We start from the raw sequence: 16,011 nt of genomic DNA on the forward strand, positions 1-16,011 counted from the left end.
GTTGGCAAAGGATAGTGTTAATAATGGCCCAAGTGCTTCACCCCACAAGTGTCACTGGAAGCCACTGCATCTCATTCCTTTTGTAAAATCATTTCCTTTTCAATAAATTAATTATCATTTCCCTCCATTTAACATAAAACAACAGTGCTGCCAAAGAAGATAAAATTGAAGAACACAGCCTGCTGTTGTTCTGGGGCTTTGCTTGACAGGAACATGGCCCTAGGATGTTAGAATCTTCCTGTGATTTGTGGTACCAAGTGCTACGTGGGGAGTGAAGCTGTCATATGTCTTGTCCCTTCCTCTCGCTGCCCCCACTCTCCCTCACTCTCTTCCCTGTTCTTGCAGACTAGCACTGAGGAGTATTTACTCAGCTGTGGGCTGGCACCAAAGCCTCAGTGCCCTGGGGACTGGAAGGGGTGGTATCATCATGCCCCAAACTGTCCATGTCCTTCCGAGCATCTCTTGGCAGAGCAGCCTGGCTGAGGGTGAGTGTCATTTAGAATGAGCCTCCACAACCCTTGCATGAAGTACATAAAAACAATTGCAACTGAAAATTGGAGAGTCCACTCATGGGCTGTGGTGTTCTCTGGCCTTTGTGGTCATTGCTATTGAGAACATGCAGCCAACCAACTAAAAGTTGTCCAGTCCTCTGGGATTCCCCATGGCTCAGTAGCATTTCATTATCTCCCGTTCTTGTCCCAGCACTAGTTCACCCAACCATCAGCATGTAGACACTCATACAAATGAGTTCAGACTAACCCCCATTACATCCCTCATACTTTTGGAGCTAAAAACCCTCGATTGAGGTTTTGGGGAAGGCTCTTTCGAAGTAAGGGACAAAGATATGGCCCTAGTTCCTTCCATCCAGCACTCTTCCACTGATCTCCTTTAATGACACCACTCTGACCCTGGCCAAGGCACCATTTCCCAGGAAGAGCAGAGGCATCTGAGTCTACAACCACACACCACCTCAGTTCCTCTGGGCAAATGTTATGGACACACATGGTGGTTGCGAGGAGTTGGTAGAGATGACTAAGCTGCCCCCAGGAGCTTCAGAGGCAGGAATTTCCACAGCAAGAAGGCAAACCAGATGTAGAGAAGACAAGAGAAGATCTTCATGCTTATTTTCCAAGAAAAGAAGGGAGAATGAGTTTGCCCTGACTATATTGAGCATCAGTAATCGCTGACTACGTTAATTTTCTTAGCCAAAGTAACCTCATCTTTCACTCTCTGGGATTAAAGATAAACAATAAAAGAATAATTTGAATGGGGGGCTGCTTATCTTAAAAACTGCAGTATTGCTCTAGTTGGTTTTGCTCAGTGGTTAGAGCTTTGGCCTGGGGACTGAAGGGTCCTGGGTACGATTCCAGCCAAGGGCATGTACCTTGGTTGCAGACTTAATCCCCGGGCATGTGCGTGAGGCAACCAATCGATATCTCTCTTTCCCCCCCTCTCTCTTCCCCCCCTCTTTCTCCCCCCTCCCTTCCTCTCTCTCCCCCTCTCCCCCTCCCCCGCCCTCTCTCCCTCTCCCTTCCTCTCTCCCTCTCCCCCTCTCCCTCCCTCCCTCTCCCCCTCTCCCTCCCTCCCCCCTCTCACCCTCCCTCCCTTTCCCTCCCTCCCTCTCTCCCTCTCTCTCTCCCCTCTCCCCCTCCCTCCCTCTCTCCCTCTCTCCCTCCCTCCCTCTCTCTCTTCCCCTCCCTCCCCCTCTCTCTCACCCTCCCTCCCTCTCTCTCTCCCTCTCTCCTGCTCCCTCTCTGCCTCTCTCTCCCTCCCTCTGTCTCTCCCCCTCTTCCCCTCCCTCCCTCCCCCTCTTCCCCTTCCTCCCTCCCTCTCTCCCCCTCTCCCCCTCCCTCTCTCCCCCTCCCTCCCTCTCTCCCTCTCTCCCCTTCCCCTCTCACTGAAAGGCAATGGAAAAAATATCTTTGGGTAAGGATTAAAAAAACGAACAACACCCTGCAGTGTTCATGCTACAGCTGTCACAGTGGTAAACTGAGTTACTAGGAAGTAGACCCTAGGCTTCCTCTGATTCCCAAGGTAAAGTTGGTGGGACATTCCTATGAAAATAAATATTCAAGCTGATTGAGTTGAGCACTTGAGAAGGCGCAGGGAGTCAGCAAGCCCAGAAAGCAGTACACCTGCCATGATTTATTGTTTCCTGAGAGTTAGGCTCCCTACCAAACAGGACAGCTTCCATCTTCAGCACTTTCTAGCTCCTGGCATCTCCTCACGCCGCCCCCCTAAGTTGACAGACATGCCTCTGGTGCCTGGAGGGTCCCCATCTCTGTGTTCACACGGTGACCACAACTTTGTCCCTCTGAATTTTCATCTGAGTTGCTATGCAAAGCATGGTTTCATTCATTCATTCCTCCAACAGATTTTTACTACTATGTGCCAGGCATTGTGCTAAGGGGTTTAGTTAAGCCCAAAGATTTCTCAATTTCAGCACTTCCCATTTTAATCGATTAATAATTATAAAATAATACTACCACTTATGGAGCACTTTGATAATTTTCCAGAAAACTGTCTTACATATAAATGGCTTCATTTGATTTTTACAACAATCCTTTTAGGTAGGTGCTGTGATTATTCACATTTTTAAGATGAGGAACCAAGGTTCAGAGAAGTTGTATAACTTGTCCAAGTCATACTGGTGGTAAGTAGTGGAGCCAGGTCATCTGGTTGCTAAAGTCCCGGCCCTGCACTCATACAACTACCCTGCCTGACTATTCTGCCCTGTTTAATGGGCCAGCTGGAGGGTACCTATATGTTTCACTTCGATGTAAAGTCTGCCAGTCACCTGGCCTGAATGATTCTATCACTAGAAGTCAAGGCCTTCACTAACCAGCTGGATCCTACCTGCTAGAGTAGATTTCGCAGGACCTTTGGAGCTAGGCAGGCCTAGGTCTGAATCTCAGTCCTCCCTCCCTCACTAGCTGTTTCCTTGAGAAAATAATTAACTTGAGTTAAAGAAACCCTAGTCTCTTTATTTCTAAAATAATAACAGCAAATACTAACAGCACATATGATGGGCCATTGTTCTGAGTACATTAACTCACAGCAACTGTATGATGTTGTTACTGTCATTATCTCCATTTTATAGATGAGGTCACTGAGGCATCAAGAGCTTAAAGGTCAAGTAATTTGAAATCAGAGGTGAAGCTCACATGTGGACCCAGACAGTCTAACTCTAAAATCCATGCTATTAGCCACACTACTATGCTGTGCTGTCTCTAGAGATGATAGGATCAAGGGTGTAAAATCCTCTGGTCTAGAGCCAGGCACAGAGTTGATGGGGTGATTACAAGGTTTAGAATAAGAAAGTCTAACAGCTCTGACCACCCACAAAAAGAGAAGCACCAATTTGTGGAAAGTGTTCTGATTTTGATCTTATACCAAAGACTTCTTATGTCTTTGCCTTTGAACTTTCAGGATTTGCTGGCTGAAGCTTTCCTAATTGTGGGAATTCCTTTAGAGAAGGCGTCTGTTGGTACACACCACCTACCTTCCCTGCACCTGCCGGGGTGCAGAGCGTGCAGAGCATGCACAGCAGCTGGGATGAGAAACAGTGGAGTGGCCACCAGCACAGGTGTACTCATCCCCCTCCCCCCCCATGGCCTCCGGCCCAGCACAAGCTGCTGTACTGGAGCTGCAGTCTTTCCTGTTGACAGTAATTAGAACCTTTCAGACTCAATTTCTTACATGAAAAAAAATCCCAATTCTCCTGAATTGTCTCCTTGATCCAGTTCACCTGGAGCTATTTAGTTTCTGCAGTTTGCTTGGAGGGCAAAGCAAACTCTTAAGCCTTCACACATTAATAGTTGATAAGATCAAGGTCCTAAAAATGTTAGTTGGGTAAACTTTGGAGCTGGCCACCTGATTTTGACTTCCAGTTTGGCCTCTTTTTTTTTTTTTTAGTTAGCAAATGATTATTCTTTACTGTTTCCCAGTGTTCCATCACTTTTTGTCACTTTTTAAAAAATGTATCTTTATTGTTGAAAGTATTACGGGTGCTCCTTTTTTTCCCCATTGACCCCTTCTACCCTGCACCCCAGAGGGAAGGCAGGCATGGATGGGTGGGTGGGGAGAGATTAACCAAAGAATTTATATGCATATATGCATAACCCAGTTCTGCCTCTTAAACTCGAACCACCTGAGTTTGTGTTTGTGCAATGGGGATAACAATAGTGAAAATTAGATGAGCTAACGCATGTAAAACCCTTAGAAGAACAGTGCCTGGCCCTTAGCAAGTGCTCAATGAATGTTAGCTGTATTATCATTATTAAGCCTATCCAGCCCTCAGTCACCCTTCTTTCCCTCCCAGCCTGGAATCTTGTTCTGGAAAGTTAGTTCCCCTTTCTGTCCCCCAGGCTCTGGACCCTTCTCTTCTCACTAGCCAGGTTATTTCATCTCTCTAAGCCTCCTTGTCCTTATCTGTGACATGGGACTGAGACTAATGGAGCCTGCTGCATAAGGTTGTGGTGACTGTTAAGTGAGCTAATTCAAGGCCTAAGCAAAGATCTCAGTGACTATTTAGTCTCCTTACTGTGAGCCCTGTCACACAAAAGGCTGCCTGGAAGGGCCTTTGAGATCTTGAAGAGTTCTAAGAGCCACGGCACCCAAAGTAGACAGGAGCATTTAGGATTAACCAATGCCTGAGTGTGAGCCTTGGGAACTAGAGAGACTGCTGGCTTGCTCTTTTCTGTAGCACTGTGCCTGGAACCCAGGCAGCACATGGTAATATCAGATGAATGAATACTACAGAAGAGTATTCAAAAACAGGTTTGGCTCAGGCAACCTGACAGAATTTTCAAGGCAAAACACTCCCCGGTGTTTAAGCATTTAAACTTAGCAAGAAACACCTTCCTCCTCTCCTCGCCTGTCTTTGCCCCCCAGGATTTGAAAACAAAACCAAACAAAATCTTATTGTTTGGAGTTACTATGTTCTAGACATTCTACTAAGTACTTTATAGACATTATCTTGAAAGGTGGGTATTATTGTTTTCATTTTATACACGAGAAACTAAGATTTAGAGAGATTGAGCAATTTTCCCAAGTTGCATACCTGGTAAATTGCAGAGCCAAGATTTGAAGCCTAGCCTGTGGGACAGGAAGGGGACAGCTCCCATTTGCTCATAAATGTTCTGATTTTTGGAACAAATACCAGAACATCGATGAGCAAATACTATTTTCCACTCACCATTCTCCCAAATACCCATGGTACAACTGAGGAGTGCCTCCAAGTGACAGATGCCTCTCCATGGAAGTCATCTAGCCTTGACATTACCTAACCGCCACTTCATAGACGTAGAGCCATGCCTGCCACAATTAAAGTCTTGAAAGTTGTTCATTCCTCCCTTTATCTGACTCTCTTCCTTACTTTACATTTGGGTAAGTCAAATTCCAGAAGTGATGGACAAGATGTATTCGGTTTTTCTGATATATTTAGTATTTCCATGAGACTCTATGTTAGAGAAGTACAAAGTTATTTTTGTAAGTCATTTTTCTGTCTTTGGGAAGCAAGTATTCAAGTACATTAAGAACCTAAAGGGAGCCGAGGATCTGGAAACCAGGAGGCTGAGATTGATTCCCAGCATTGTCTTTCTTGATTACAGTTGAGAGTTACACAACTCTCTCTCTCTCTCATTATTATTATTTCCCTCCACCCTGTTTATCTTCCCAAGGATATTTTGTAGGTAATTATGGGAATAAATGTGAATTCCTGTGAGACACTTTGACCCCTAGCCTCCAAGAATGTTATCAGGTGTATCTACCAAAGTTTAATCTAGAAAAGCACTGATGATTCAAATATAGAACTCTCCTTTATTTCCTTCCTGCCAGAAATCACTGCTCTCTGCACCATATATAGGGAGTTCAGGAGTGAGACTAAAGTGGGAACACATTTGATTCAGCTTTTCTCCCTTTCCTGTCCCTCACCCCAAATCTTTGAGACCATGAGTGGCTATTACTCCTTCCCTTGAAGAAAATAAAACCCCCTATCAGGCTGTGCCCGAGGTCAGGCAAGTGAGGAGAGGAAAGTACACACCCTATTGTGGCCAAGACAAAGGCCACAAAAGCCATCGTGATCCTTTGACCTACATTGACGCTGATTCTGTTCCTTGGTGTCCGTGACTTCTGCACTGTGGTTAGGTTAACTCTCTGCCCCCACCTTGAATTGAGCTTTAATGAAAAAGTAGTAGGAACCCAGGCCTGTCCCTGGGGATTTGGGGTTTCTGTCTTGGAAAAGCATCAACCGAACTAGCAGGGGCAGGAGATCTGAATTCCTGTGGCTTGGGCTAACTTAGGTCCAAAGAAACCAAGTGCCTATGATCATCTTCATTCCCCAAATGTGGCCGTGCCCTTTGGATTCCCTTCTCTCACTCATGCTCCCAGTTAGGATGGCTTCCAGGCTGCTTGCTCTTGCTTTACCATTAGCATGTCCTTCCATATTTGAAATGCTTTAGCTTGTGGAACACTTTGTGGATCGCTGCTGCCTGGCTGGTCTAAAATCTTTTGGATTAGTACATGCAGCACCAAAACCACTCTTAAGTGTCAGTGTATTTCCTCTCCCTTAGGGTCCTATAAACCTCCCTGAGATTTACCTCTCTGGGTCTTCTGCTGGGCCACAGACCTCCATCCTGGCTCATCTCTCCTGCTGCACTGCTTCTATATACCAGGAATCATTTATTTGCTTTGGTTGTATACCTTGGACCGCTAACTTGGCTAACTATAATATGATGACCAGATTTGTGTGCAGGCATAAAAAGCCAGTCTGCATAATGCTGGATGACAGAGTAATGAGGTCTGTGGGTTGCTATACTGTACTCTTCTCCTCCATGCATTGCAGAACTGAGTATGCCTTAGTACTGCTTCCAGAGAAGCTGTGGACGCTCGTTGAGCATGTTGTGGTGAATGCTACCATGATGGAGAATTTCTGCAGATTTTACCAGCTTTTAAATGACCCATTCTTGCAGATTTTTATACACAAGGAAAACCAAACTAAGAAGTTTGATAAAGGTACCCCTCTCGTTCCCTCTTCTCCCTCCCATTTTTCAAACCAGTGAAGCTCTTTTGGCCAAAATGTTGCAGCTGGGTACCTCCCACCCAGGAAAAGCTTTGGATAAATATTGATATTAAAATCTCACCCCTGGGAGTTAGTGGCTAACACACCCTTAACTCTTACCTTTAAAAGAGCAGCTCTATTGAGACCAGGCCTGAAACCCATGAAATGACCAAAAAGAGAGCAGCAAGTTCACATGCAGAGACTTATGTGTTTCTCTCCATTTCTGCTTCAGATTTGCTGACCATGAAGGAGTATCACTGTTTGCTGCAGTTACTGTGCCCGGATTTCCCACTGGAGCTTACTCAGAAAGCAGCCAGGTATGTCTCCTGGGCTCTTGAAGCCAACTCAGCCCCCTGTGGGGCAGGGCTTCATAGAGAAGCCTGAAATGTATACAAACAAACAAACAAACAAACCATTAGGCAAGAACAAAACCATTAGGAAAGAAACTGGCATTTGGAAAGAGGTCTATTTGGGATTTGCCCAAAAACATAATACTCACTTTCTGCGTTTCCAAACGGAAGCCAACTGATCCTTTGTGGTTTCTGTGGGGAGCCTTAGGGTCTGCGGATAGAGTTGGGGGAGGGTGAGATGAAGAGGCGCGCGCGCGCACACACACACACACACACACGGAAAGCCCTAGAGAGGACATTCTGAGAAAAGAAGAGGTAAGAGTTGGGCCTTTTGACCACTGTATGCGACTTGGCTCAGTCCAGCTCAAGATGTTGACAGACTTCAGGGCTGATGCTGGAAAGACAGAACTGTGGTGCTTGAAAGAAGCTTTTCATGTAGATAAGGTGTGTTGGAACATGTGATGGTTGGTATGTGCAAAATAGAGGCTTTTGCTTTCTTTGTCCCTTTCATGGTAAAAGCAGGGGTGAGTTCTGAGGTGCCAAATATCTGTAAGAACATATGTCTGCCCCACGGAGAATTTCCATAGAATTCAATTCCATTATTTAGAGTTTTTCTACCAACCAGCCCCAGCCTGCAGCTTGACACAGTAGCTAGACTAGCTATTCTATACCTATCTTAAGACAATTTTGTCAACTGTGCTTTAATTTATAAGGTTATTTTAAAATCCCATTCTTTTGACTGTGTAAAGATTATTTGTTCCAAAGTATCCTTTTAAAATCTTGATTTTATATGCTTACAGATTTTTCTATAGTACTGTATGTCGAGCACTTTAATGATTAAATTTGACCCTTTGACAGAAAACAGATCGATGGATTCTTAGGGATGGGCAGCCATTGGTTGCAGAGGGGCATGGGGGTTCTGAGGAACTGTTTGACATCTTGATTATAGTGGTTATTGTGCAGTGGTCAAATCTGGGATCAGTTTTACTGAATATAAATTCTGCATCAATAAACATAACTCTTAAAAACTTTTTAAAAAAAGAGCTGGCAGCAACTTGTGAGGAAGGGGATTGAGGTTGGAGACTGGAAAGGCATGAAGGTGATAAAGCTCACTGGAGGGAAGGAATAAGTGTATTATTTTTGCTAAAAGAAGGTTTTCAAGATTATTCCAGAATAGCTAGGACCTTCTAATTTCTCTGTTTGGTTTCATTGTCATTCACATTTTTTAACCAAATGAGGTAGTTGGACTATGCACTCAGTTAACCAAAACCTGAGCTAAGGTGGCAAATGGAAGTATAGCAGAAAACCTTGTTTTCTGAAAAGTGTCACAACAGAGTTTTTAGGAAAATACTCTGTGCAGACACACTTTATTTTATTGTGCTTCGCAGATACTATGTTTTTTTACAGATTGAAGGCTTGTGGCAACCCTGGGTAGAGCAAGTCTATTGACACCATTTTTCCAACAGCATTTGCTCACTTTGTATCCCTGTGTCATATTTTGGTAATTCTCACAATATTTCAAACTTTTTAAATATCATTATATTTGTTATGGTGGCCTATGATCAGTGATCTTGAATGTTACTGTTGTAATTGTTTTGGGGCACCACACACTGTGCCCATATAAGACAGCTTAATCCACAAATATGTGTGTTCTGACTGCTCCACCCACTGGCATTCCTCCATCTCTCCCCCTCTTCTCAGGGGCCTCCCTATTCCCTGAGACACAGCAGTATTGAAACTTGGCCAGTTAATAACCCTACAGTGGCTTCAGTATTCAAGTAAAAGGAAGAGTTGTATGTTTTTCACCTTAAATCAAAAGCTAGAATAGAAATGATTAAGCTTAGTGAAGAAGGCATGTTGAAAGCCAAGATAGGCCGAAAGCTAGGCTCCTCGCACCAAACAACCAGGTTGTGCCTGGGAAGGACATGTTCTTTAAAGAGACTAAACGGCTCTCCCAGTGAGTGTATGAATAAGGAACCAAAACAGTTGTCAGGGGTCTGGGGAGAAGATCAAACCAGTCACAAAATTCCTGTAAGCCAAAGCCTAACCCAGAGCACGGCACCAGCTCTCTTTAACTCTTTAAAAGCTGAGAGATGCAGAAGCTGCAGAAAAAAAGTTTGAAGAGGTTGGTTCATGAGGTTTAAGGAGAGAAGCAAGTTATCCAGAAGCTTTAGTTGAGACACTTAATGAACAAACTATATCCAACAACAGATTTTCTTTTATTTTTTTATTTTTTTATTGATTTCAGAGAGAGGAAGGGAGAGGGAGAGAGAGGGATAGAAACATCAATGATGAGAGAGTCATTGATTGGCTGCCTCCTGCTGGAGATCGAACCCAAAACCTAGGCGTGTGCCCTGACTGGGAATTGAACCTGGATCTCCTGGATCCTAGGTCAGTGCTCAACTGCTGAGCCACTCCGGCCGGGCAAATAACAGATTTTCACTGTAGTCAAAACAGCCTAATAATGGAAGAAGATGCCATGTAGGACCTTCATAGTTAGAGAGAAGTTGATGCCTGGCTTCAAAGGACAGGCTGACTCTCCTGTGAGGGGCTAATGTAGCTGGTGACGTTAAGTTAAAGCCAGTGCTCATTTACATTCTGAAAATCCTAGGGCCCTAAAGAATCATGCTAAATCTACTTTTCCTGTGCTCTATAAATGGGACAACAAAACCTGATGACAGCACATCTGTTTACAACATGGTGTATTGCTGCCAGCGACAGCAGCTTAACGGAGCAGGCTATTCTGCAGGTCACAGCTCACACTGATATTACTGGTCATGTGCAAAACCTGTTTAGTGATCACACCCCCAAAATTTTATAGGTTTTGTCCCCCTCATTGTTCAGTGGAAACTTACCTCTTTCAGTGGCAACTGGTCACTGGTAAAAGCTGCAGTTCAGATTTTATAATTTTATTCTGCTATTTAAAGGAGATTTAGATTTTTTTTCCTTAGCTGAAAAGGGTGTGGGAGATTCTCTCTTGTAATTTGAAAGCAGCCAAATGGAGTTAGCTTCAAATTTCCAGTGATAGTTCCTCATGGAGTCGGATCTTTTTAAGGAGGATTCAGCCCCAAAATTTGGGATGGGGGCCTCAGCATTCTTAAAGACTGGACTTAATAAAAATCAGCTACAGTTTCTACATGGCTGAATAATAAACATCAGCTCTGGTCTCTAACTAGACAATTCCTAAAGAAAAGGAACCATGAGTGTGAGTGTGTGTGCACCACAAGGGCAGACAGGACCATACCAGTCTTGTTTGCTGCTGGAGCACTACTGCTTAGTGCAGCACCTACATACATTCTAGATACTCCATAAATGTCTCCCGAGTGGATGAGTATATGAATGAATATTCCTCATCTGGCAGTTTACATGGTTCTAATAGTCCATGGTTCTAAGGAACTCTTAAGGACAAAAGTCAGAAACTACATCCTATATTCATTTGTTTATTTATATATTCATCAAATATGTCTTTTTTAACACTGTTTTGGGATACTATATAATTATTAAATTCAATGGCTTTTAGTATATTCACAAAATATATTCACGTCCATCACCACGATCAGTTTTAGAACATTTTAATTAGGCCATAAAGAAATCCTGCACCATTTAGCCCCTTACTCCCCAAGCCCCTTCTCCTCCCCAGCCCTTGACAACCACTAATCTACTTTCTGTCTCTATAAATTTGCCTATTTTAGACTTTTAAAATAAATGGACTCATAACATATTGTCCTTAGTGACTCATTTCTTTCACTGAGCATGTTTTCGGGGTCCATCCATGTTGTAGTGTGCTTCAGTACTCCATGAAATACTTCTTGAGTGCCAGTTTTGTGTCAGGAGCTGTTCTGCACACTGGGAATACAGAGATGAGTAAGTTATAGTTCCTGCCGCTTAAGGGGCTTGACATTGGGTTTAGAAGAGGATTACCTGGGAATGGTTACTGCCTGCCCCCACTTTATGACATACCACCTTGGTTTCTATCACTCCAGAGCAGCCACTGCCCTTCTTTCCCACTCCTGAAAGGTAGGTGGCGAGTTGAGGAGGGCGAGCCTTCTGGATGATTTCCAGCCCCCAGCAGCCTCAGCTTTGCATTTGCTGCCCATCTCACAGATCCTTCCAAACAATCTGATATATGTAAGCACTTCAAGAGTAGAGTAGAATAGAATCCTCTAAATCCACAGACTCTTACAAGTAATGATAACAAGGGCTTCTAGAGTGATATTTCCCTAGCTGTGGCCAGAAGCTCACCCCCTTCTCACCAGGAGGCCTATGTTTCATAGAAACTTCAGACCTTTCAGTGTGAGGAGGAGGCGCTGTAGCCAGTCCATGCCAAGAGCAGTGTGAGGGAATTCTGGGAATGTGAGTATAAACAACAGAAGGGCCTAGGGTAATGCTCAGGATACTGGCTGCAAAATTAGAGGTGAATTCAGAGCAATGAGAAGTTTGTTTTCTCCCTGTGTATGAGCATCAAGCTTCTGTGTCAGCCCCACTCCCCAAGGGCCATTCTTCCCCCAGTGCCACTCCAGCTGGTGTAGAAAAATTGTATGTATCTGAGAAGGTGCACTGATTGTGTAAGCTATCCTCATTTTGTCCGCGATCCCAACTTCACCATACAAGCCCAGCCTGCTGATGGGGGTGTGAGACCTTCAAGGCAGCTACCATCGCAGAGAGGTGCTGCCGTGTCCCGTCTCCCTGCTGGGCTCACTTCACTCAGCCTGCAAAAGGAGGCTCCGGTCTGTGATGATGTGTGTGTAAAAGAATGTAACCCACAGGCAGCTGTACACCAGAGCCTGTTCAGGGCCATGGCGTCCCCACATGTGCCTGACGTATGTGCTACAAGCACCATGGTCAGGCCCTGGGGCGGCAGGTGTGAGCTGGAAACACAGGAAGGGAAAGAACAAGCAGACTCCATGATAGTGCCCAGCCAAAGAGCCTCTCCCCCTCACACAGTCGTGCAGCAATGGGAGCCGCTAAGTAATTTTATTCCCAAATGGTCACCACAGCATCTCTGGCTCCATCTCTTGTGGACTGGGGGGCTTTCCTGATGGTTCCAACCATGCAGTTAGAGCCAGACTTCTGTTTTGTTGTTGTTGTTGTTATCTTTTTTATTAAGGTATAATTGACCTGTAACATTATATTAGTTTCAGGTGTACAATATCATGACTGGATATTTGTATATATTGCAAAATAATCACCACAGTAATTCTAGTTAAGATCTGTCATCCCACGCAATTACAAATTGTTTCTTTCTTGTGGTGAGAACTTCTAAGATCTATTCTCTTAGAAACTTTCAGATATGCAATACAGTGTTAACCATAGTTACAATCCTGTACATTACATCCCCATGATTTATTTATTTTATAACTGGAAGTTTATGCCTTTTGACCCATTTCACCCACCTCCCAACTCCCACCTCTGGCAACCACCAATCTTTCCTCTGTACAAGCTTGCTTTTATTTTTGTTTTTTCAGATTTCACATATAGGTGAGATCATACAGTATTTGTCTTTCTCGACTGACTTATTTCACTTAGCATAATGTTCTCCAGGTCCATCCATGTTGTTGCAAATGGCAAGATTTGATTCTTTTTTATGGATGAATAATATTCCATTGTGGGTGTAATAAACACACACACAATCACATTTATCCATTCATCCATCAAAGGACACTTGGGATGTTTCCATTACTTGGCTATTATAAATAATACTGCAGTGAACATGGGGATGCAGATATTTTTTCAAGTTCATGTTTTCATTTTTTTCAGATAATTACCCAGAAATGGAATTGCTGGATCATATGGCAGTTCTAGTTCCAATTTTTTCAAGAACCACCATACTGTTTTCCATAGTGGTTGTAAGAACTTAACGTCTTGAGTTCAAATTCTGGTTCATAATTTACCATCTGTGCCCTTGGGATGGTTCTTTAATTTCTCTGAGCTTCAGTTCCCTTATTTATAAAGTAGGAATAATAATAAGAGTTGTAATAGTTGAAGAAGTATGTAATGTGCTTAAAATAATGCCTGGCACAGAGTAAACTTTCAACCTTGACCTCCAAGAGCACAGGCATCATAGGGTTAGAAAGACCTGTTGTACATGCCACCTGTGCCCTGTTCAATGGATGAGCTTGAAGATCTCTCTTAACTTCTCTAAGCCTTGTTTTCATATCTGTAAAATGGAGATAATAGAATCTGAACCATAGGGTGGACATAAAATTTCAACAAAAATATATGTAAATTACTTAGCATGTTGTAGACATTCTATAAATAAGTTTCTGCTATTAAAATAATGTTGGCATTATTATTATAACAAGATTTTTAAAAAATAAATGAGAAGTTCCTAGATTCCCGAAGGCAGTACTTTCTGGCCTTTTTTCACCTCACAACACTCAGAAAATAATATGTAACAAAAAGTAGGGTAAAGACAAGACGGCCTGTGATTAGCCTGCAGGCTCTGGCCTCCTCCCAGCTGGGCCAAGGGGACCATCACACCCGTAACTCATTCAAGGCCCAAGTGACACAGGGACGGGAAGCTCCACTCCAAGGGTGAAGAGTTAAAGCAGTGCATCAGAATCACCTGCAGGGCTTATTAAACACCAATTAACTCACTTCTCCCTCACTGAAGGCCTCGTTCCCCAGCGAGTAATATGTGTTTAATAGCAAAACCTGCTTTATTATGGTTATGTGCTGAATACATACAGTGCTTCGAAAGCACATAAACTCCTAAAGAATCTAGTTTTAGACAAAGCAGCTCACCCCCATTGAAGAGAATCACTCAGCTGGTCCCTATGGTGAAGGACTCAGGCCCTGGAACAGACAACCCTGGAGTCAAATCCCAGTTCCTTTACTTACTGGCTTGTGACACTGAGCAACTTCCCTAAGCCTCAATTTCTTCATCTGTAAAATGGAATTAAAAATAGCACCTGCCTCTTAGAGTTGTTTTTTAGGATTTAATGAGATAATGCATGTAAAATACCTGCCATGTAGCCCTCAAAATATATTACCTATTTTTTAAAAATCACAATTAGTGATGGGGAGTGTGTTTAATTCCTATAATTTATTTTTCAAGTGTTTACTGAGCATCTGCTATGTGCCAGATGCGTACACTGAGGATGCAGCTTTATGCTTCCTTGGTGCCCTTCAGTATGCCCCCCCCTGCAATATCTTTATGCATAGATGCCCTCCCTAGAACTGACTTGCCATCCAACAGTATCACTGTTGCCCCAAAAGGTCTTTCTCCAAAACAGGCTCTCCTTTCCTTCCCTTCCCCATTCTTTCATTCACCACATGCTTGTTATGTGCCAGTCACTGTGCTTGTGGAGGGGCTATGACAGAGAGCAAAACAGATGTCGTTCCAGCCCTCAAAGAACTTACACACTGACAGCAGCAGACATTAAATAATGAAATGCTAAGTGCTATAGGAACATAGAAACAGGAGACCCAGCCTAACGAAAGGCATTTCCATGAGGAAGACATGTTGAATTTGCGCCCTAAATGATTAGTAATAAATGAACATGCCCTCTCAGCTATCAAGACTTATTACAAGGCCATCATAATTAAGATAGTATGTTACTAGAGTAAGGATAGACCAAAGGATCATACTAGAGAGGCCAGACAGACCCATGCATTTATAAAAACTTGATATATAAAAAGATAGTATTGCAGAGCAGTGGGAAAAGTAACGGTGGCACAATTGTTTTTTCACCTAGGATAAAATAGATCCCTACTTCATACCGTATTCAGAAGTCAGTTTCATATAGGTTACAGACCTGTGTGAAATGCAAAACTCTAAAACTCTTAAAAAGAGAATAGAGGAAAATATTTTTATGGCCACCAAGTAGTTAAAGATTTCTTCAACAAGATACAAAAAGCCCAAGCCCAGTGGACAAGATTGATAAACTTGACCACAAACAAAATTGTGTTCATTCACTCAGTCATTGTTCAGAGTGCCCATTATGTGCCAGGCACACTGTCAAGTGCTGAGCACAGAACCATGAGCAAAACAAAGTCCTTACCCTCATGCAGCTGACGCTCTAGAGAGAGGAGAAGTGTCCGTTAGAAAGCAAGGACTCCCTGGTGGCAAATGGAACCCTGGCCAGAGCAGTGAAAGTGCTGCACCCTAAACCACTGAGCTACCAAGGAATTCAGAATTTAATTTTTCTGTCCAACAAAAAACATCATAAACAAAGTAAAAAGACAAGCCAGAGGCTAGAAGAGGATATTTGTTATGTGTATAACTAATAATGGATTAGCCTGCAGAAGTTTTCAGTCTCAAGAATATTTTATTAAAAATACCTACAAATCAATACGAGAAAGATAAATAACCTCAGTAGAAAAATAGTCCAAAGATCTGAACAGGAAATACACAGAAGAGAAAACTCTAACAGCTAATAAACACTTGGGCATGTTTTCAAGCGCAAATTCACTAGTAGTCAAAGACATGCTAATTAAAATTGAGATGCGACTTCACACCCATCAAATTAGCAAAAATGTAAAAGCCTGACAGTTGGAATATTGGTGAGGATGTGGAGTCGGAACTCGCACAAGCTGCTGGTGGGAAGGTGAATTGCTGTCATCCCATTGAAGCAATGGGGGCAAATCTGAGGAAGCTGA

General features: G+C 43.2%; 1 protein-coding gene across 4 annotated transcripts in view; it reads left to right on the forward strand.

The window, feature by feature from the left end:
- The window catches only part of CSTPP1 (centriolar satellite-associated tubulin polyglutamylase complex regulator 1), a 170,895-nt gene that overhangs the window by 110,561 nt on the left and 44,323 nt on the right, over positions 1-16,011 (forward strand). For all 4 annotated transcript variants that reach the window (XM_081152622.1, XM_081152623.1, XM_081152625.1 and 1 more), the window contains exon 5: positions 7,293-7,377. In XM_081152622.1, the coding sequence (XP_081008748.1) occupies positions 7,293-7,377 (85 nt within the window). The remainder of the gene's footprint in view (positions 1-7,292; positions 7,378-16,011) is intronic.

The sequence above is a fragment of the Miniopterus schreibersii genome (assembly GCF_964146895.1).
Source record: "Miniopterus schreibersii genome assembly, chromosome: 12".
In the NCBI taxonomy this organism is placed as follows: domain Eukaryota; kingdom Metazoa; phylum Chordata; class Mammalia; order Chiroptera; family Miniopteridae; genus Miniopterus; species Miniopterus schreibersii.